The following is a 23,644-nucleotide window of genomic DNA, read 5'->3' as shown; positions in this document are numbered from 1 at the left end:
GTGGACCAACAAAAATGCCTTCCTTAATCATGGCAACTTAATTTATGAATTGAAATAACAAATATAGGCAACTTCTGAAAAAATAGCACATGATAGGGAAATTCTATTGCGATTTTTCATGGTCAGTAGCCCAAAATCCATACGTAATTCAGGAAGTAAAATCTTTGTTGTCCGGTGTGATCTCTCTCTCAAGCTCAGACCATCTCTCTATAACCCTTTCCTTCGCAGAATCACAGCCACTGCTAACTTTGTGCACACTGCCTTCCACTACCCAACTGGGATTGGAGCAACCAGTTCTATCCCTTCCTTTCTGGATCTGAAACTCATCTTCACCTCTCCAATCCCAGAAAACTCCATTCCTTCACCTCCTCCCCTGCCTGGCATCAACCTTTAAGAGTATTGTTTCCCTATTCTTCCCAACAGGACCTTTCATTTTAAGACCATAAGACACAAGATATTGGAGCAGAAGTAGGCCATTCAGCCCGTCAAGTCTGCTCCACCATTCAATCTTGGGCTGATCCAATTCTTCCAGTGATTCCCACTCACCTGCTTTCACCCCATACCCTTTGATGCCCTGGCTAATCAAGAACCTATCTATCTCTGTCTTAAGTATACCCAATGACTTGGCCTCCACAGCCGCTCGTGGCAACAAATTCCATAGATTTACCACCCTCTGACTAAAGTAATGTCTCCGCAATTTTCTACCTACTGTTCTCTTGCCCGTTCACCTGACCTATCCACTTTCCTTTCTGTGCCCTCCTCATACTTCCCCACTTGGCAGCCTTGGATATGATGGTCTGTCTTTGCACTGCGGTCTGCCACCCCTACCCTGTTATTGGGATTGAGAAAGTGGAAGCTTATTCCATTGCTTTTTCCCTGGATGAGAGCTTTTCCCAACCCCATCCATCCCCCACCACACACTATGTCACTGGGATCAGAGACACAGCCGCTGTTGTCCGTGGCAATACTCCTCCCTGAATCAACACAGCAAGAACTGCTCGTTGCTCTTTGTTGAACCCTGTTTTGAATGTAATGTCTTCTGACTGTGACTCCTTAATAGGACATAATTCACTGGTTAGTCTGTTCTTAGAAGGTCTTTCAGGGTTAAGGATGACCACGTCCCACCATGTCCTTTCCAGGTCAACGTAGGACCAACGTGATGAGGCCGACATGGGACCCACAGACTGTGCCTGTGGGGATGGATGTGCTTGACAGGACAGTTGGGGTGGACAGTTGGGAGAGGAATTTGGGAGGTGGTGCTCTATACTGGGCCTCTGTGTTTATTTTTATTTACGGAGATACAATGCAGGTCCTTTGTGCGCCCCCCAGCCCCCATTCAACCCTAGCCTAATCACGGGACAATTTACAATGACCGATATATTGGACTGTGGGAGGAAACCAGAGCACCCGGAGGAAACTCGCGCAGTCACATGCAAACTCCTTACAGGCAACAGCGGGAATCGAACCCTGGTCACCTGTACTGTAAACCGTTGTGCTAACCACTACACTACTGTATTCTTCCATTGTGGTTATGATCCAGGGATTGCCAAGAATCGGTGGGAAGCCGCACAATTTTTAAGGATACTCTGTGAATACTCTTCTGGCATTTCTTCTGTCCGTCAAAAACAGGGCTCCAACCAGAGTGTCTTTTTTTTAAGGATATCTGGATTGCAAATCAATAATTAGGGCAATTAGTGTCATTGACCGGGATGTTAGGTATACTAATCCTGTGGAATTTTGGATATAATGGCGATAATTATGTTCTAATCACTGATTTTTATTTTGCTTTTAAGGTTCATTGATCCAAGAAAACACAGTGCCAAGTGCTGTAAGTTAATCTCATACACTTTTCTCCTTTGTTGGTGAGGCCTCCTGAAAACATGGGCTTTGGGGATTTGGAACCTACCCCAAAGGCCCCATTACTCTTGTCAAATTACATGGGGTGATGTGCGCTGCAATCAGACTCCACTTTTAGTGGGTCTTTCATACTATGGCAATGAACTCTTGATCTTTCAATCAACCTTGCACCTTATTTGGACGTGGTGAGGACGTTTCCAACAATGGGGGAGTCTAGACTCAAGAGGGCACAGCCTCAGAATAGAAGGATGTTCCTTAACAGAGAAGAGGAGGAATTTCTTTGGCCGGAGGGTGGTGAATCTGTGGAAATCATTGCCATAGATGGCCGTGGAGACCAAGTCATTAGGTACATTTAGAGTGGAGGTTAGTAAAGGGCATCAAACAGAGAAGGCAGGAGAATGGGTGAGAGAGAAAATAAATCGGTCATGATCAAATGGCTTAATTCTGCTCTTATGTCTTAAAGTGTTATTTGTCTACCTTCTTTGCCTTCTTTCAGTTAGTCCTGACAAAGGGTCTCGGCCCAAAACGTCGTCTGTACCTCTTCCTAGAAATGTTGCCTGGCCTGCTGCATTCACCAGCAACTTTTATGTGTGTTGCTTGAAATTCTAGCATCTGCAGATTTCCTCGTGTTTGTCTCCCTGTAATGCATTTTCTCTACAAGCGTAACGCCATGTTCTGCATTCTGTTTTGTACCATCTCAATGTATTTGTATTTGGATTGATCTGTCTGGACGGTATGCAAACAAAAGCTTTTCACTTTATCTCGATACATGTGGCAGCAATAAACCAGTTACTGGGCACCACCAGCAACACACCATGATAGCCAATTCCAATTAGCCAGTGCAAGCCAGTGTCATCAGCCCAGCCAACACTTTTCACGTCTCCCCATGAAATGGATTTTTGGTAGGGTACAGTTTCACATACTCTGCACATTCCACTACCACGGGAAGGTAAAGGACCAGGGGCATAGCCAGCAGAGCTGCTGCCTCACGACGCCCGCACCCCAGGTTCAATCCTGACCTTGCTGCTGCCCCTGTGCAGTTTGCACGCTCTCCTTGTGACCGAGTGAGCTTCCTTTGGGCACTCTTTTTTAAAGAAATTTCCCCAAGTCCCAAAGGCTGGTAAGTTACTTGTCCGTTCCATATTGACCTGTAAGTCAGCAGCAGAATCTCTGGGGAATTGATGGGAATGTGGGTGTCGGGCACGTGGCCAAGTGGTTGAGGCGTTCGTCTAGTGATCTCAAGGTCGCTAGTTCGAGCCTCAGCTGTGGCAGCGTGTTTGTGCCCTTGAGCAAGGCACTTAATCACACATTGCTCTAGTGTGAGGAGTGGCACCCCACACAGACTTCCAATCTGCGCCTTGTAAGGCATGAAAATGCCTGACGCAGGCCTCTCATGGTCTGAGTCGACGTTCCTTCCCCCCCCGCCTCCCCTGGGAGGAGGGGTGGTGGGGAGATAAAAATGAGATTCATGGAGGATTAGTGTAAATCGGTGGTTGGTGGCCAATAAAGACTCAAAGGATCTGTTCCCATGGGGTATCTACGCCTGAGCAAACACCCATTCGAGCCTGTCCTGCTCTGTTCAGTATGAACATAGCTTCATTTTCCTCCTAAATCTCCATAATTCATTGTGTGAAAAGCCTATCTCATCTGTAAGCAGACGGAATGTCTGTCTGCCTGTGGCTATCAAAAACTCCAATTCTCACATAGGCAGAAAGTAGCCTGTGCCCTTACTAGATCAATGATGTACAGTTGCTGGTAAGCTGAATGCTAGTTTGCTGTGAATAACAGTTAATTTGAACATTAAATTTATTCCAATCTGTATGCGTTTCATAGGATTACATTGGAGGAATGTGCTATGTTTGATATTGAGGGAGAGTGCAGAGACCATGAGGATGCCTGCAGCAGGCTTTTCAGCTGAATTGAGAACTCTACTTGTGCAATTTGTGAGCTCCTTCCATGTCGGACTGGCACAGGATTAACCCATAAATGACTGCAACAAAATGGTTCCAAAACAGTGTATTCAGCCAAATCGGCCCATACTGACAATTGTGTTTCATTCAAGCCTCCTCCTTCATTTTTAGCTAAATTTCAGTGTTATCTCTTCATCCCTAATCTGTTCAACCACACCAAGTTCCACAGGCCCCCGACTATTTCTTCTAAATTCCACATTGAATTTCTTGGTGACTGTTTTATAGCACTGACTTCTGGTTATGTTGTTCCCATAAATAGAACATTTTTTTTCAATCTCTCCTTGAGTAAAACTGTCCATAATTGTAAAACCTCAAGTAGGTGTAAAACCTCAGCCCGCCTTTGTCAAGAAAAAAAAGGACTGCTCATCTTCTCCTAATATGTACACACCTATGTCTTGGTTATCATCCTTGTAAATCTTCTCTGTTCTCTGCCACCATTCCCCTCACCCCTGGAAACTCTATATAGTTGTTTGTTTAGCAATACAGGGTGGAACAGACCCCCCCCAGCCCTTCGAGCCACACTGCCCAGCAACCCACCTATTTATAGCCTAATCGCAGGACAATTTACAATGACCAATATAACCTACCGACCGTACACCTTTGGACTGTGGGAGGAAACCGCAGCCTCCCAGATACAAACTCCATATGCTCTTACAGCTTGGTGTGTTGGACCTCAGAGGTCAAAGGTTCATTTTCATATCGAAGTATGTATGCAGAATACAACTCTGAGGTTCGTCTTCTCCAGATAGTCATAGAGTAAAGAAAACCATATAAATATTTGAAAGAAAGACATCAATCACCCCCACACGAAAAAGAAGAGATTTAAAAAAACACAAACTCACAAACCCCAAACACCCCCAACCCCTCTTTTGCACAAAAAACTAACAGATCACCCAAACTCCCAGCCTGCCAATCGGCAGCAAGAAAGAATGGGTGAGAACACAAAAAAAAAACATAGAGCTAAAAGAGGCCGATATGAACTACAGTCCAATCCATAAATCTCAAAACTTCAATAACATTTACGAGAGCATCGGGACCCAGCGGCAGCGACTATGAACTCTGAACTCTGCCCAGAGTTGCAATAACATTGAACTAACTGCCACACTACCAAGGCGCCAGTTCCAGTCAAGGTTGGATGCAAGCTTAAGTGTAATTAGCGCAATATAAATCTTACTGAAAATAAACTCTTTGGTACTTTTTTAATATATATATATATAGTAACTTGCCAACTTGTGGTTCAACGTTAAGTCATCAGTATATTTGTGCTCCAAGTTTGTAGCATTCACTTGGTCTTCTGAAATGCACCATCTTGTACCTATCCGTGTTGTCTTTCATTTTCCAATAATTTGTGCATTACGTATTTACTCAGATCATCAAGCATCACTTATGGAGAGGAATGGACAGTCGATGTCCCCTCCATAGATGCTGCCTGACCTGCAGAGTTCCTCCACCATTTTGTATGCTGCCTCAGATTTCGAGCTGCAGAATCTCTTGTATTCAGTGTTAAAGTTCTTTCTTTGAGTTATTATAGTTCTGTTAAGTACTGTAACCCTGATGATTTGGCAAGTTTAGATATAACAATTTTAATTTGTTGTTGTTCAGTCGTTAATTTGAGTCCGACTCTTCGTGACCTCATGGAGGATAGGGTCCATAGGGTTTTCATGGCAAAATACGGGAGTAGATTGCCTGACCGTTTTTCCGCACAGATACACCTGCTGCCCAGGTTGGGACCTGGCTGGGTTTGAACTCAGGACCTTCTGCCTTGAAGTCCAGTGCTGATGCCACTGCACCACCAGCCGGCCCAGTGATTTTAATTCCAGAATCTAAATTGTTGGTGTAAGTTGTGAACAGCTTTGGGGCCAGCATTGATTCTCTGCTATTGAACACCATCAGAACATTAGAACTCAAGAAAATAGGAGCAGGAGTAGGCCATTCAGCCCCTCAAGCCTGCCCTATATTCAGAATGATGATGGATGATTTGTCCTATGACTGAACTGTCCAGTCACCTTCATCCACTGTGAACAGCAACCTTTCACTTGTACTCTGCTGTCTGTCAATGCCAGCTGGCAAACCTTCCTCAGCACCACATTGGCAAATAGAGCTGCCACTTCACAGCTACAATGACCGGAGTTCCATTGGGACTTCTGATGCTCTCTGTGTAGAGTCTGCACGTTCTCCCTGTGACTGCACAGGTCTCCCTGGGTACCCCAGTTTCCGCCTACGTCCCAAGAATGTGAAAACTGACTACTCGAAATGGTCTCTCGTGTGTAGATGGGTAGTGAGATCTGGGGGAAGTTGGTGGGAGTGCGGAGTGAGTTAAAGTAGGGTTAATGTAAGTGGGTCAGCATGGACCCAGTGGGCCAAAGGGCCTTTTTTGTGCAATATGATTTATAGCTTGGTTTATTATTGTCATATGTGCCGAAAAACTTGTCTTGCATACTTTGAGGTACAATGAAAATTTTCAAGCCAAACAAGACAGTGTTACTACAGGGTCAAGATGCACAACATAATACCAACAGGCACACACAGCACAAAGAATACATAGCACATATAAGATAAGAAGATACAGCCTCTCAATAAAAGAGTCCCACACAATGCCGCTCAAATCTGCTGATGACCGCAACAGAGCTTGTCTTCTGCCAAGCGAACACTAGGGGGCAGCACCGACTCCAGCCTGGACACTGCGCCACACTGCCCCCTGGTGGAGCATGCCAGCTCCGAAACCTCTCTCCCAGCGGCTATAGACAGGCGACACCGCGACTGGAGGCCTAGTCGTTGCACATACAAGACAGCAAGCACATGTAGGATATAAATAATACAATCACGGAAAACATGTATGTATATAGTCCATATGAACACTTGGAGTGGGGAGTGGGGGCAGCACTAAATCCAGCCCGGTTGCTGTGCCAGTGGAATGCACTGGCTCCGATGCCTCTCTCCCGGCGGCCGTAAACGGGCAACACCGCACACCTCAGCGTTACCACCCACATACGCATTAGGGACCATCTGCAGTAACCAACCTGCACATATTTAGGATGAGGGAGGAAACTGGAGCACCTGGAGAGACCATGGAGATTCTATGAATATTCTGCTGTTTGTCCTCAGCTCTTCATTCTGACCTTGATCTATTTTATCTACAATACCATTCTTTTACTTTCCTGTTAGCTGCCCAAAAGAGCTCATGGTCAGCCACTGCAACCAAGGAATACCCCAGCTGGTGACGTTCATTCGGACCACTAGACCTGGACTTCTGAGGTTGAGAGGTGGAAATGCCCTAGTGGAACGGTCTCTCCTATTATCGTTGGACACAACGGACAACCAGCACCACAGCAGGCTCAAAGAAATTGGTCAACCAAATTCACTTTGGATTTCTGATGTTTTTCACACACTATTTGCCTTGATCTTTCATTTCGACTTAGAGTTTCCCTCGTTCCAGACTTTCATCTCTCCCCGCACTAACCACTGTCTGGTTTAAATCATCATCGATTTGCACCCACATCCAGAAAGGGGCTGCATCACATGAGCTGTCGTGACCAAAACAATTTTAAACCTCCTATTGTGGAGGTCTTCCCTGTGAGGGGAAGGGACAGTAAAGTTGTCAGGTTTCCTGTACAGGCCACTGAGGGATGATTGATGGGGAGAGTTTGCCTCCTGTTATTTGGGGGTTAATGTTACACATACAGAGTGCTGGAGGAACTCAGCAGGCCAGGCAGCATCTATGGAAAAGAGTAGACAGTCGACGTTTCAGGCCTTCAGCAGGTCTCGGCCTGAAACGTCGGCTGTTCACTCTTTTCCATAGATGCTGCCTGGCCTGCTGAGTTCCTCCAGCATTTTGTGTGTGTTACTTAGATTTCCAGCATCTGCAGATTTTCACTTGTTTATGGGGGTTAATGTTCTTGTCTTTCAGCAGGCAGCCTGTTCCCACGACGTCCAGCAAGCTGACGAAGGGGAATCTGCTTTCTCATCAGAAACCTCTGAGGTTCCACACCCTGACACAGGTAACATCAGCAACTGCCCTATGTGTCAATAGCCCTACCATTCTCTGTGAATGATTTTCCTCGCTGTCTTGGGCCAAGTGGATTGAAAAAGCAGGGCGTCGGGACCAGAGGCAAGGGTCGGGCTGATTCTGCTGTCTGCTCCACAACATTTACTCTGCTCTTCGGTGCACAGAGGCCAAAGCCGTGGGCCTGAACCGGCTACTCTGGGCTTCGTGTCCGAGGACTCACTTTCATTCTAAATGCTATTTGTTTACTTCTCTTGTTTGTACAATTGTTTTTTTTCCTCTCACCGCACGTTGGGTGTTTGTCTTTTTTTTTAAACGGGTTCTTTTGGGTTTCTTGTTCTGTGGCTGCCTGTAAGGAGATGAATCTCAGGGTTGTATAATGTATACACACTTCGATAATAAATGTACTTTGAACTTTATTGCCCAAATCTCCCTGTTCTGTCTCAAGAGGTGCACATGATCGCAAAGATTAACTCAACAGACACTGCCCCTCCCTGGGGTAGACATAGCACACTGATGGAGGAGTGCAGGTCAGTGCTAGTACTGGGGCACAGGCCCTCTGCTGACAATGGAGCATCTTTCCCATTGATGATGGAGCATGTCCCAGTCGATGTTGACTCTCATTGCTATACAGAACCTGAGGCTAATTGTTCCCAAGAAGCATATAACCATATAACAATTACAGCACAGAAACAGGCCATCTCAGCCCTTCTAGTCCGTGCCGAACTCTTACTCTCAGCTAGTCCCACTGACCTGCACTCAGCCCATAACCTTCCATTCCTTTCCTGTCCATATAGCTATCCAATTTAACTTTAAATGACAATATCGAACCTGCCTCAACCACTTCTGCTGGAGGCTCGTTCCACACAGCCACCACTCTCCGAGTAAAGAAGTTCCCCCTCATGTTACCCCTAAACTTTTGCCCTTTAACTCTCAACTCATGTCCTCTTGTGTGAATACTTTATACTTTATTGTCGCCAAACAATTGATACCAGAACGTACAATCTTCACAGTGATATTTGATTCTGCGCTTCCCGCTCCCTGGATTACAAATCGATAGTAAATATTAAAAATTTAAATTATAAATCATAAATAGAAAATAGAAAAATGGAAAGTAAGGTAGTGCAAAAAAAAAACCAAGAGGCAGGTCCAGATATTTGGAGGGTATGGCCCAGATCCGGGTCAGGATCCGTTCAGCAGTCTTATCACAGTTTGAATCTCCCCTACCCTCAATGGAAAAAGCCTATCCACGTCAACTCTATCTAACCCCCTCATAATTTTAAATACCTCTGTCAAGGCACCCCTCAACCTTCTAGGTTGAGAACCTTCTATGCATAAGTGTACAGGAATGTAAGAGTGCGGGCCATTAACGTTTACGATACTCTTATCTGTGTGTTTTGCTTTTAACTTAGAAAGGTGCCGGGAGAAAAATGAAATGCCAGAGTGCCCCCTTTGCTTTCGTTCTATTCCTGCGGATCTAATATTTGAACATGTGGCATTCTGCAATGGTCCTAGTTGCGGTAAGCTGCCACAGCAAGCGATCCGCGACTTCACAGAGCCCCAGGAGCGAATGACTTGCGACCACAGTGAACCCGAGGGGCAAGGGATCGGCGCCTGTTCAGAGCCCCACAAGGAAGTCATTCCCAGCTGCAGTCAAGCTGTGGGAAGCAGTGTTCTCACTGACCACATCATGCAAGTTTTCCACAGGTACAAATTGTTTCTTCCTCACATTTCCCAAACCGTCCAACACCCCGGGCCGGGGACCTGGGTCACGCTTGTGCTCTGCCTCTCTTCAGGGACAGTCTTAAGCGAAGCCGAGTTAAGTTTATTGCTTTGTGCAGAAGAACAGTAAGGTACAGGTACAATTTTAAAAACCCGCTGCAGTGCATCAAGCTTCTGGTTCAGACATACACGACATAAATTGTACAAGGCAAGGCAAGTTTATTTGTATAGCACTTTTCAAACACAAGACAGTTCAAATTGCTTTACGTCAAACAAGATATAAAAGTCAAACATCAAATCTCAGACAATATAAAATAGAATAAAATCACACAAAAATAGGTATGATAAATCGATTAAAAAAGAAATAAAAGCTACAGTGAAAAGAAAAGTTTTAAACCTCGATTTAAAAGAGCTTAAAGTTGGGGCAGACTTCAGATCCTCTGGAAAGATATGTGGAGCATAGTAACTGAAAGCTGCTTCACTGTGTTTATCTTTGACCCTGGGGGCAGTACGCAGACCTGCCCCAGACAACCTGAGAGCTTGGGAAGGTTCATAATGCATCAGGAGATTGGAGATGTGACCAGTCAGTGCTTTAGAAACCAGTGGTAGTAATACAGGACAGTGAAGCGTGATGAGTCAATTCCCTCAGAGGAGCCACTGGGTCCTAATGCTCTCAGAGGGACAGCTGGGTCCTGATGCTCTCGGAGATGCTATTGAAATTCTGAGACTTATGGATTGGACGGTAGGTCACATTGGCCTGTTTCAGTCCTATCTTTCTTTTCATGTTCTTGCCCATTCTTTCTTGTCGCCAACTGGTAGTCTGGGGGTTTTGGGTGATCTGTTAGTTTTTGTGCGAGGGAGGGGTCGTGGGGGCATTTGGGATGTGCGAGTTTTTGTTTCTTTTTCTTTTCATGCAGGGGGGATTGATGTCTTTCTTCCAACTACTTATATGATTTTCTGTAATTTATGGCTATCTGGAGAAGACTAATCCCAGAGTTGTATTCTGCATGCATACTTTGATAACAAAGTGGAACCTTTGAAGAGGGAAAAAAATGTATGCAAGAACAAGACATTAGTGCAAGAAATAACAATCAGAGACAGGTCTTTGGTAGTGCGAGGTTGGTGGGAGTATTCTGTGGCTGAGGTATGGTTAGGGCTGTGCAGGTCAGTTCAACAATCTGATAGCTGTAGTAAGGTAGCTGTTCCTGAACTTTGGTGGTGTGGGACTTAAAGCTTCTGCACCTCCTACCTAACACTGGAGAGCCTTGGGAGCAGGTTGGTGTTTGAGCTGAGCTCCCAGAAGTGTCTCACTGTTTGAGGAACATTATGAACACACGTTCCTCCTGAACCTGCCTCCTTATTGACCTGATTGTAACTTCACTCAACATCGCCAGCACCCTGACCTTTCACCCTTTGAATTGTAAGGAATGCGTCTGTCTCCAACTTGGCACACGTGAAAACTTTGTTGACACAAGCCATGCCATGACACCCCTCAATTCTTTAAACTCTTCTTATAACAAAGAAGATGCATAATAATTAATTAATGAAGCAGCAAATGATTTTTGAACAAGTCTTGTAAAATGTTTCTTTTATTTCAGTCTGTTTTGGTTCAAATGGTTCCATTTATTATCAGGGAATGTATACAGTGTACAATCTGAAATCCTTATTCTTTGCATTCATCCGCGAAAAGCAGAACCCCCAAAAGAAAGAACGACAGGAAGGCGTTAGATCCCCAAGGCCCCCTTTCATACTTTTATCAATCGTAAAACAAGTAACACATGTAACTAAACAACAGATTCATCCTGTTTTCCTTTTTAAAAAATGCCCATAATTATAATTACTAATTCACTAATCAATGAAAATCTCTGCTCAAAATTACCATGGCACGCAAGGGAATTTTTTTTAGAAGATTATCTTCAATTTGTACTCCTCTCCCTCCTTTTCCCCCCTTCCCTCCCACCTTTTTATTCTGGCCCCAGCCTCCTTTGTTTCTAGTCCTGAAGAATGGTCTCGGCCCAAAACGTCAACTGTTTATTCTTCTCCATAGATGCTGCCTGACCTGCTGAGTTCCTCCAGCATTTTGTGTGTGTTGCTCAGGATTTCCAGCATCTGTAGCATCTCTTGTGTCTCCCTCTTGCGTTTCATGTGCTTACAACATCTTTGAATTTTTTTTAATCTTAATGTTTTTGACCCTTTCCTTGCCTTCCTGATTTCTCCTTGAATACTCCTATTACAGTTCTTAGATCTTGCCTGCTATATTAGTCTCTCAGTGCCTGATACAGCTTCCCTCTTTTGATTCTGTCAGGCAGGCTGTTAATAGTGGGAGATGTCAATTACTAAAGCCAACAAATATCCAGTATAAGGTGAAAAGATTTCTTTGGCTGCATTCAGGAGAACTTTGTATACAGCACGCCCAATAATTGGTGCAAACCTACAGTTAGTTTTGGGGAAATTTGACAGCGGGGTGGGGGGAGAAGGAGTATCAGTAAGGAAGGGGGCAGGGATGGAGTATCAGTGAGGAAGCTCTTCTGATCATAATTCATTTAGTCTTGACACAGTTATCGAACGGGACAAACACTGTTTATTCCCCTCCATAGATGCTGCCTGACCTGCTGAGTTCCGCCAGCATTTTGTGTGTGTGTGTGTTGCTCAGGATTTCCAATACCTCTTGTGTCTCCCTCTTGCTTCGCATGTACTTTGCATTTCCTTTAATTTTACTTTTTTAACCCTTTCCATGCCTTCTTAATTTCTCCTTTACAGACATCCCACCTCTCCTGGAAGTTCTGGGAGTCTCCCGCATATTAATAGTGGCTCCCTGATGCCCGCAAATTATATACAATATCATGGAAATCAGTTTTTTTTGAGAGCAAGCGAGAGAAAGCAAGAGAGAGCGCAAGAGCGACCACGAGGGAGAGCGCGCGTGCGCGCGAGAGAGCAAGAGCAAGCGAGCGAGCGAGAGAGAAAGCAAGCTAGAGCGCACGAGCGAGAGCGAAAGCAAGTGAGAGCGAGCGAGAGAAAGCAAGCGAGAGTGCTTGGGAGCGTGCCAGCGACCGCGAGAGAGAGAGAGAGAGCGCGCCATGGCAGAGTGTTTCAAAAAAAATATAAAATGTACGTCACCCCAGACTACACTAAAGTGTACCCCTGCCTAACAGGGGTCAAAATAGTGACAGTGTTGCTCGCTGCGCTGTTTTTCTATTGCCCACGGTGGGTTAAGACTGTAATAGACGTGTTGAGGTGAGTTTAACAGGTGTCATTCGTTCATGGTGGAGGATTACAAGATAGATAGATAGATAGATAGATATACTTTATTAATCCCGAGAGAAATTTGGTTCGTTACAGCTGCACCAACCAAGAATAGAGCATAAATATAGCAATACAAAAACCACAAACAATCAAACAACAAAATGCAAACTATGCCAGATGGAAAATAAGTCCAGGACCAGCCTATTGGCTCAGGGTGTCTGACCCTCCACGGGAGGAGCTGCACGTTCGATGGCCACAGGCAGGAACAACCTCCTGTGCCGCCAGGTGTTGTATCTCGGTGGAGTGTGGCTGAAGTCCAACAGTAAAAAGTTCAATATCCAGTCTGCAAACATGTTCCTCAATCGTAATATACCCCAGATTGCATCATCTGTTGTTAGCCAGATCAGTAAACACCCCACTCCTTCACGCCGCTTACCGCTCTGGGTGCACTTCCCGTCAGCTGGAACAGTATTACGCACCAAACTCCTCTTCTCCAAAAGTCTCTGTTGTCTCGACCCGGTCCTCTTTCCTCGGCTTTGTGAACCCCTTCTGTGTGTTTTCCTCCGGATTTCAGCAGGGGTGTCTGCCGCTCTGTTCACTAAGCCGACCGGAATTTTCTGGTCCGTGGAATACACAATGCGACCTTGCTTCTGTCCCGCGTGTCGGGATGTAACCATTTCCAGCGCTAAAGAAAACCCAAATAAAACTCTCTCTACCAGCATATTAGAGAGGGTGCAGCTTCGACGTGTTACCGTGAGAAAAAAATACAAAAAATAACGTAAATTAAAAATTAAAAAAAACGTAAATTAATAACAAGTACCTGGGGTTATGAATTGACAATAAACTGGACTGGTCAAAGAACACTGAGGCTGTCTACAAGAAGGGTCAGAGCCGTCTCTATTTCCTGAGGAGACTGAGGTCCTTTAACATCTGCCGGACGATGCTGAGGATGTTCTATGAGTCTGTGGTGGCCAGTGCGATCATGTTTGCTGTTGTGTGCTGGGGCAGCAGGCTGAGGGTAGCAGACACCAACAGAATCAACAAACTCATTCGTAAGGCCAGTGATGTTGTGGGGATGGAACTGGACTCTCTGACGGTGGTGTCTGAGAAGATGATGCTGTCCAAGTTGCATGCCATCTTGGACAATGTCTCCCATCCACTACATAATGTACTGGTTGGGCACAGGAGTACATTCAGCCAGAGACTCATACCACTGAGATGCAACACATAGGAAGTCATTCCTGCCTGTGGCCATCAAACTTTACAACTCCTCCTTGGAGGGTCAGACACCCTGAGCCGATAGGCTGGTCCTGGACTTATTTCATAATTTACTGGCATAATTTACATATTACTATTTAACTATTTATGGTTCTATTACTATTTATTATTTATGGAGCAACTGTAACGAAAACCAATTTCCCCCGGGATCAATAAACTATGACCATTAGCATAGCTAACGTTATTTAAACTGACGAAGGTCCTGACGAGGGGTCTCGGCCTGAAACGTTCACTGCACCTCTTCCTAGAGATGCTGCCTGGCCTGCTGCGTTCACCAGCAACTTTGATGTGTGTTGCTTGTTATTTAAACTAGCTGGCCAGCTGCTAAGGAGCTACTCTATTGCAGACATCACATCCCTCCCGGAAGTCTCCCGCAAATTGATGGTGCTACCTCCCTGAAATAAGTTTTTGCAGAGTGGGATGTCTGCCTTTAAAACCACTATTATACTTAAACCCTTTGAAGAAAAGATTCTAAACAGGGGTGAGGCCTACTTTATTAGGGCGAAGAGGGATTGGAAAGTGCTGTGCAGTTAAATTAGCCTTTAGGGAGGAGCATGAAGGGGTAAATATGCCTATAGACCAAAGTGTGTGACTGCCATTTAGGAATTCAGCAGGACAGGCAATATCTACAGAGAGAAATAAAGAGTCGACATTTCAGGCCGAGACCCTTCTTCAGGACTGTGGATTTCCAGAATCTGCAGAATCTTTTGTGTTTATGAGTGACTGCCATATCTCGGTATTGGAATATCCCATTATTAGTGTTAGCAATTCTGCACTTGTCAAAAGGCTGCACAGGATCACTGTTCAATTACTTATGGAGTGTTTGGAAGGCTGAAGATAAAGAATCCATCCATTAGTGTTTACAAGTTAGGCTAGAAGTGTGAGCGGGCACGGGCAGTTGCTGGAACACAGCGGATTTGTGGGATGTTGCTGCGTCTACTATCCACACCACCCACACTCCGAGTGAGCGTGCCAACCTTTGATAGGATGTAAACAGAACTGATGCTGGAAATGCAGTACAAGGTCAGAAGCTGTTGGGAAGGCTCAGCAGGTCAGACGGCATCTGGGGAGAGAGACAGTGTTAATGTTTTGGGTCAAGGAGCAATCTGAAGTATTAACTCTGTTTTGCTTTTTATTGATGTTACCTTAGTGTTTTCCTGTGTTAGCCGGTGAGTTAAAGGCTGCTGAATGCTTCAGACCAGGAGTTCCCAACCTGGGACCCACAGACTCCATGCTTAGTGGTATTGATCCGTGCCATAAAAAAAGATTGGGTATCCCTGCTTTAGATGCTTGAGAAGTGGATTCAAGCCCCTGAATCGGACTGCCACCCACTTTCTAGGTTAAAAGACAAGTGCCCCAAGAATTTCGTGAATTGGTGAGGTGTGACGGTGACGTTTCTTTGCCTGGAAAGCATGCATCTGGTTCCATAAATCATTCTAAATCTTACCCCACCCCATTCTCATTCTCAGCTACGTCCGTGGAAAAGATGCGGTGGTTTCGAGAGAAACAACTTGGAGTGTGGAGCCCAAGAGCAGACAAGAAGACAATGAAACTTCACAGAACATCAGAAAAGCATTGCAGTGTCTTGGGGAAGTGCAGAGACGTTTAGACAATGACCCTGAATTAAATCAGTAAGTTAATGAACATCAATAGTACAAAGTCTTAGCCATTCTTTAGTTTTTGTTTCCTTTTTGGCACGGACTAGAAGGGCCGAGATGGCCTGTTTCCATGCTGTAATTGTTATATGGTTATATGTTATATGTGGTTTTGAACTTCCTTCAGTGAGATCTCACCCAGTGGTGTGTGCCTGCATCCCAGGCGAAGATTTCTAGGTAGGTTAATGGCGAGGAGCGAAGGAAATTCCCAACTGGCACTTGCAACGGGTTCACTGCTGATCTGTGAGAGTGGCGACTCTGCCAGCCAGAGCTAATTTTAAATTGAAAAATATTCAAAATTTGCATGTAAATGAACAAGCCAATTAATAATCCAAAATCAGAAATAAAATACTGTGGACACAAGAGGGACTGCAGATGCTGAAAATCTAGAGCTAAGGTACCGGTGACCCCTGTTTCCATCCAGGGGGTCAGTGTGGACATGGTGGAGGATTACAAATACCTGGGGATACGAATTGACAATAAACTGGACTGGTGAAAGAACACTGAGGCTGTCTACAAGAAGGGTCAGAGCCGTCTCCATTTCCTGAGGAGACTGAGGTCCTTTAACATCTGCCGGACGATGCTGAGGATGTTCTATGAGTCTGTGGTGGACAGTGCTATCATGTTTGCTGTTGTGTGCTGGGGCAGCAGGCTGAGGTTAGCAGACGCCAACAGAATCAACAAACTCATTCATAAGGCCAGTGATGTTGTGGGGATGGAACTGGACTCTCTGATGGTGGTGTCTGAAAAGAGGATGCTGTCCAAGTTGCATGCCATCTTGGACAATGTCTCCCATCCACTACATAATGTACTGGTTGGGCACAGGAGTACATTCAGCCAGAGATTCATTCCACCGAGATGCAACACAGAGCGTCATAGGAAGTCATTCCTGCCTGTGGCCATCAAACTTTACAACTCCTCCCTTGGAGGGTTATACACTCTGAGCCAATAGGCTGGTCCTGGACTTATTTCCTGGCATAATTTACATATTGCTATTTAACTATTTATGGTTTATTACTATTTAATTATTTATGGTGCAACTGTAACAAAAACCAATTTCCCCCGGGATCAATAAAGTCTGGCTATGACTACACACAATGTGCTGGAGGAGCTCAGCAGGTCAGGCAGCATCTGTGGATGGGAATAAACAGTTGGCGTTTCTCTCTCCTTCGTGCTTCTATGATTTTACATCAAACTAACAATCTTGAGCAGAAATTCCCAGGCTGACCCCTCAATTAATGGTAGGGTGTCCACGGTATTAAAAAAAAATGTTGGGACCCCTGATCTACAGGCCAAGGTTATGAAATATGTCTGTGTTCTGATGAAGTGTCCTCAGAAACACATTCCAGTATTCACTTTTTCTCTCATTTCCCTTCTAGCATTTAAATTTAATTTGTTGTCTTCTATTTGCTCCTCCTCAGAGTCTCCTTCAGTTACTCACCAGCTCTCACCCCTCCTCTTTCCTTGACTTTGTCTCATTCATTCTCTCCTGGTCTCCCTCCAAACCCTGACCTTCCCTCTTCTCTGGAATGTAACTTATCTTATTTCTAAAATTTTCCAGTTCTGCTGAAAGTTCATTAATTCAAAATGTTAATACTGTTTCTTGAAAGTCATTATCTTTTTAAAAAGATGTATTGTATAAACTCTAAACTCTGTTTACAGATTCTCTGTCCACCTCCCCCTCTCAGTCTCCCTCACATTCTCACTCTCCTTCTCCTTCTGCGTCGGAATCTTCTTTTGAAAAGATAAAGATTGGCTTTATTTGTCACATGTACAATGAAACATCCAACGAATGCATTGTTTGCATCAAATCAAGTTGGCGAGGATTGTACTGGGCAGCCTGCAAATGTCACCATCCAGTGCCAATAGTCATAGTCATAGTCATACTTTATTGATCCCAGGGGAAATTGGTTTTCGTTACAGTTGCACCATAAATAATAAATCATAAATAGTTAAATAGTAAAAAGTAAATTATGCCAGGAAATAAGTCCAGGACCAGCCTATTGGCTCAGGATGTCTGACCCTCCAAGGGAGAAGTTGTAAAGTTTGATGGCCACAGGCAGGAATGACTTCCTATGATGCTCTGTGCTGCATCTCGGTGGAATGAGTCTCTGGCTGAATGTACTCCTGTGCCCACCCAGTACATTACGTAGTGGATGGGAGACATTGTCCAAGATGGCATGCAACTTAGACAGCATCCTCTTTTCAGACACCACCGTCAGAGAGTCCAGTTCCATCCCCACAACATCACTGGCCTTACAAATGAGTTTGTTGTTTCTGTTGGCGTCTGCTACCCTCAGCCTGCTGCCCCAGCACACAACAGCAAACATGATAGCACTGGCCACCACAGACTCGTAAAACATCCTCAGCATCGTCCGGCAGATGTTAAAGGACCTCAGTCTCCTCAGGTAATAGAGACGGCTCTGACCCTTCTTGTAGACAGCCTCAGTGTTCTTTGACCAGTCCAGTTTATTGTCAATTCGTATCCCCAGGTATTTGTAATCCTCCACCATGTCCACACTGACCCCCTGGATGGAAACAGGGGTCACCGGTACCTTAGCTCTCCTCAGGTCTACCACCAGCTCCTTAGTCTTTTTCACATTAAGCTGCAGATAATTCTGCTCACACCATGTGACAAAGTTTCCTACAGTAGCCCTGTACTCAGCCTCATCTCCCCTGCTGATGCATCCAACTCACAGCTTACTAACCCTAACTGGACACCTTTGGAATGTGGGAGGAGACCAGAGCACCCGGAGGAAATGAGAACATACAAACTCCTTACAGACAGCTGTGGGGATTGAAGGGAGATCGCTGGCACTGTAATAATGTTACGCTAACCGCTAAGCCACTATGCCGCCCCTGTATGGTGCATATATAGATAGGGCGGCAAGGTAGTGTAGTGGTTAGCACAACGCTTTACAGTACAGTACCCGCCGCCACCTGTAAGGAGTTTGTACTTTCTCCCCGTGACTACGTGAGTTTCTTCCTGGTGCTTCGAGTTCCACTTCAATCCTGTGCGTAGGAGCCTCCATGGCAGGCAGTGATGCAAGCACCATACATCTACAGAGATCCTGTACGGTGTTTAGTGACGTATCAAAAGTTCCCAAAATCCTAATGATGTTTAGCCACTGGCGTGCATTCTTCACCATTGCAACAATATAGAAACCATAGCAGCCATAGAAAAACTACAGTACAGAAACAGGCCTTTTGGCCCTTCCTGGCTGTGCCGAACTATTTTCTGCCTGGTCCCACTGACCTGCACACGGACCATATCCCTCCATACACCTCCCATCCATGTATCTGTCCAATTTATTCTTAAATGTTAAAAAAGAACCCGCATTTACCACCTCGTCTGGCAGCTCGTTCCATACTCCCACCACTCTCTGTGTGAAGAAGTCCCCCCAATGTTCCCTTTAAACTTTTCCCCCCTCACCCTTAACCCATGTCCTCTGGTTTTTTTTCTCCCCTTGCCTCAGTGGAAAAAGCCTGCTTGCATTCACTCTATCTATACCCATCATAATTTTATATACCTCTGTCAAATCTCCCCTCATTCTTCTACGGTCCAGGGAATAAAGTCCTAACCTATTCAACCTTTCTCTGTAACTGAGTTTCTCAAGTCCCGGCAACATCCTTGTAAACCTTCTGTGCACTCTTTCAACCTTATTAATATCCTTCCTGTAATTGGGTGACCAAAACTGAACACAATATTCCAGATTCGGCCTCACCAATGCCTTATACAACCTCATCATAATATTCCAGCTCTTATACTCAATACTTTGATTAGTAAAGGCCAATGTACCAAAAGCTCTCTTTACGACCCTATCTATCTGTGACGCCACTTTTAGGGAATTTTGTATCTGTATTCCCAGATCCCTCTGTTCTACTGCACTCCTCAGTGCCTTACCATTAACCCTGTATGTTCTACCTTGGTTTGTCCTTCCAAAGTGCAATACCTCACACTTGTCTATATTAAACTCCATCTGCCATTTTTCAGCCCATTTTTCCAGCTGGTCCAAATCCCTCTGCAAGCTTTGAAAACCTTCTTCACTGTCCACTACACCTCCAATCTTTGTATCATCAGCAAATTTGCTGATCCATTTGTTGGACTTCTCCAAATGAGTTGGACCCCGATAGATCCTCTGAAGAATTGACGCCCAGCAACTTGAAGCTGTCTGGACTATTTAACATCTTAAGATATAGGAGCAGAATTAGGCCATTTAGCCCATAGAGATTGCACCAACATTTCATCACGGCTGATCCAGTTTTCCTCTCAGCCCCAGTCTCCTGCCCTCTCCCCGTCTCCCTTCATGGCCTGACCAATCAGGAATCTGTCAACCTCTGTCTTAAATGTACCGGATGACTGGGCCTCCGCAGCCGCCTGTGGCAAAGGATTCCCCAGAATCACCACTCTCTGGCTACAGAATTCCTCCTCATCTTCGTTTTAAATGGACACACCTCTACCTTAATGTTTTTCTTTGGGCGGGTTGGTTCCATGATTCTTCACAGACAAATTTCAGCATTGCATACTGCGGGCATACTAAATTCTCCCCATAACTAAACTCCCTTAATCCGGGTAACTTCCTGGAGAACCTGCTCTGCAGTCTTCCCCACACAATTGCATCCTTCCTGTAGGTGGATAAGCACTTCTACCAGTGCATTCCAAGGAAGCAGATACAGCTAACCTCTGGGCAAAGCTGGTGATGATGGATAATGCATAACTAGACGAGGAAGAGTTGTTAGAAGAGGCTTTGCTTTAGGTAAATAACCTGGTGCGGAGCTCTAAAGAGCTTGCCCATCCTCCCAGTGTAGAGCGGAAATCCCAGAGGACCAGGCGGTCGTCAGAAGGTTCGAGAAGGGTACAAGAATATGTTGGATATTAAAGTCTGGTTAATTCACGACAGGGAAGCATTTTGAAACAATCAGGGTTAAAAAAAAGTGTTTGGAGAAACTGGAGAAGAGTGACTAGAACTAGAACACATCAGGTTTACGACATGTTCTAGTTGTGGTTGCTCTTTCTTGTTACTACTTCTGAGCAATTTGTTTGAATCGGGCCGGCCTACGGATAATGAACACTGAGCTGAACTGTACTGAAATAAGCCTTTTGAGATTGTGTTTCGATATTCTGTGTTTTCACTGTTTTTTTTGTTGCCGTTTGCGTGGGGGGGAGGGAGGAGGAGGAGGGCTTGATGCTTTTCTTTAGGCGGGTTGGTTCCGCGGTTCGTTGTTTCGTGACTGTCTGCCGGGAAGACGAATTTCAGGGTTGCATACTTTGATAATAAGTGTACTCTGAATCTTTGAACAAAGCAGTTCGCGCTTGGAAGCAACAAAATGTAGCCAAATTGGGGTGTGGAGAAGTAAGTAAGAAATAATCTTCAAGTCCTTTAGGGGGTCAGTCAATGAGAATCTCCAACAAGAGAGAGTCTAACTACCTTTGACATCTGACCTCCAACCTGATGGCATGAACATTGACTTCTCTAACTTCCACTAATGCCCCACCTCCCCCTCGTACCCCATCCGTTATTTATTTTTATACACACATTATTTCTCTCACTCTCCTTTTTCTCCCTCTGTCCCTCTGACTATACCCCTTGCCCATCCTCTGGGGTTTTTCCTTCTCCCGGGGCCTCCTGTCCCATGATCTCCTCATATCCGTTTTGCCAATCACATGTCCAGCTCTTGGCTCCATCCCTCCCCCTCCTGTCTTCTCCTATCATTTTGGATCTCCCCCTCCCCCTCCCCCTTTCAAATCTCTTACTAGCTCTTCCTTCAGTTAGTCCTGACGAAGGGTCTCGGCCCGAAACGTCGACTGTACCCCTTCCTAGAGATGCTGCCTGGCCTGCTGCGTTCACCAGCAACTTTGATGTGTGTTGCTTGAATTTCCAGCATCTGCGGAATTCCTCGTGTTTACCTTTGACACCTAACTGTGTTATCATCAGTGAGATATCCACCATCCTCAGAAACATGGTAGTGTAGTGGTTAGCACAACGCTTCACGGTATCAGTGACCTGGGTTCAATTCCCACCGCTGCCTGTAAGGAGTTTGTACATTCTCCCCGTCACCATGTGGGTTTCCTCCGAGTGCTCCAGTTTCCTCCCACAGTCCAAAGTCCAAAGGTTGGTACGTTAATTGGTCATTGTAAATTGTGCTGTGATTAGCCTAGGGTTAAATCAAGGGTTCACACGAGGAAATCTGCAGATGCTGGAACTTCAAGCAACACACATAAAAGTTGCTGATGAATGCAGCAGGCCAGGCAGCATCTCTAGGAAGAGGTACAGTCGACGTTTCAGGCCGAGACCCTTCGTCAGGACTAACTGAAAGAAGAGCTAGTAAGAGATTCTTTCAGTTAGTCCTGACGAAGGGTCTCGGCCTGAAACGTCGACTGTACCTCTTCCTAGAGATGCTTAAATCAAGGGTTGCTGGGCAGAGTGACTCAAAAGGGCCGGAAGGGGCTGTCTGTGCTGTAAGTCAATAAGTGAATGAACAAACAATCATCTAAAACTTTGGACGAAGAGTTGGCTATTCAAGCCTGCTCCACCACCCAGTAAGATTGTGACTAATCTAAATTTGGGCTCAGCTCCATTTTCCGGCCTGTTCCTCAGACCTCTCAGCTGTGCATCCTTCGTCTTTTTTTACAAGACACTGCTGGATATTAAGCACATCAAGTGTGGCCGGTCTACCTCACCAGCGAGTTGCGGGATAGCAATGGAACTGGACGTGTTGCACCTGCTGCAGCCACCCAGGCAGTGTGCGGTCCAACGAACAGTGGAAATGTTTGGCTCGGATGTTTTCGTTGTGGACGTTGGTAATGTAAAATACTGTGAGTCTGACTTACTGGGTCATTGGCGACACCGGAGGGGAAGCCGTGTTCCCTCGGTTGTCACACAGACAAAGCCCATGAGCCCCGGGGTCGCTGGCGACAGAAGCTGCCAGAGTTGGCTGTGTGCTGCTGGATGCCACTCTGTTGGTGCTGCCCTCTAGAGCTCACTCTGTGGAAGACAAGCTGGATTGCACATGCGCAAAGCAAGGAATTTCTGCGGCTTGTTCTTGCAAAAATGTGTTTCCAGGACAACACGAGTGCACCATCAATCTACAGGCCATGACATTCAGAGACTTGGACTATTTTTAAAAAAAATTACTGTGTATTTTTCTGCTATCATAATTGTATGTGCTATGAGTGGCTGTTGGTTCTGTGTTTTGCACCCAGAGGAACACTGTTTCATTTGGCTGTATGGTTGAACATGACAATTAAACTTGAACTTCCTTGTAGTCCAAGAATATGCTCACCACATCCTGAATCTATTCAATGACCCAGCTTCCACAACCCTCCGGAGTGGAGAATTTGTGGCCCCCTGATGGAAGAAATTCTTCTGCATCTCTGTCTTAAATTGGTGAAATCTTATTCCAGAATGATGCTTCATAATCCTGGCGTCCTCAACAAACAGATGCAGCCTGTCAAGCCTCGTCGCCATCTGGCATTTCTCTCTGCAGATGCTGCCTGACCCACCAAGCCCCTCTGGCTGTGTGTGCATTGCACCACATTCCCAGCGTCTGCAGTCTCCCATGTCTCCTTGTAATCTCACCTGTTTCAATCAGACCACCTCTTATTCCAATTTCCAAATCAGTTTGGGTCCAGTCTGGTCAATTGTTCTTCATGAGCTAACTCCTGCAACTCGGAAATCCACCGAATGGTGCTTCTTATACAATGCAAGAATATCCACGGATACGGAAGCTAAGACTGTATGTCATCATTAATCCATCACCGTGTGCAAATGTAGGAAGCCTGAAGTCTTTTTTTTAATGACAAAAACAATACATTTGTTTGCTTTCCTGTTTGCTGTACCTGCACACTAACCTCACGTTCCCGTCCTGGACCCGGCATGTAAATGCAATTGGGAAGAAAGTACGGCAGCACCTCT

General features: G+C 45.3%; 1 protein-coding gene across 3 annotated transcripts in view; it reads left to right on the top strand.

Annotated features, from left to right (window-relative positions):
* LOC140204829 (uncharacterized) overlaps positions 1-23,644 on the top strand; it is a 52,497-nt gene that overhangs the window by 17,722 nt on the left and 11,131 nt on the right. For 2 of the 3 annotated variants that reach the window (XM_072271663.1, XM_072271662.1), the window contains 4 exons: positions 1,794-1,828; positions 7,735-7,825; positions 9,243-9,537; positions 15,543-15,704. In XM_072271663.1, the coding sequence (XP_072127764.1) occupies positions 1,794-1,828; positions 7,735-7,825; positions 9,243-9,537; positions 15,543-15,704 (583 nt within the window). The remainder of the gene's footprint in view (positions 1-1,793; positions 1,829-7,734; positions 7,826-9,242; positions 9,538-15,542; positions 15,705-23,644) is intronic. The other variant, XM_072271665.1, reaches the window with a different exon arrangement.

This window comes from Mobula birostris, chromosome 11 (genome assembly GCF_030028105.1).
Source record: "Mobula birostris isolate sMobBir1 chromosome 11, sMobBir1.hap1, whole genome shotgun sequence".
Classification (NCBI taxonomy): Eukaryota; Metazoa; Chordata; class Chondrichthyes; order Myliobatiformes; family Myliobatidae; genus Mobula; species Mobula birostris.
Note: the sequence above shows the minus strand (reverse complement) of the source record. Positions and strands in the feature narration are given on the sequence as shown.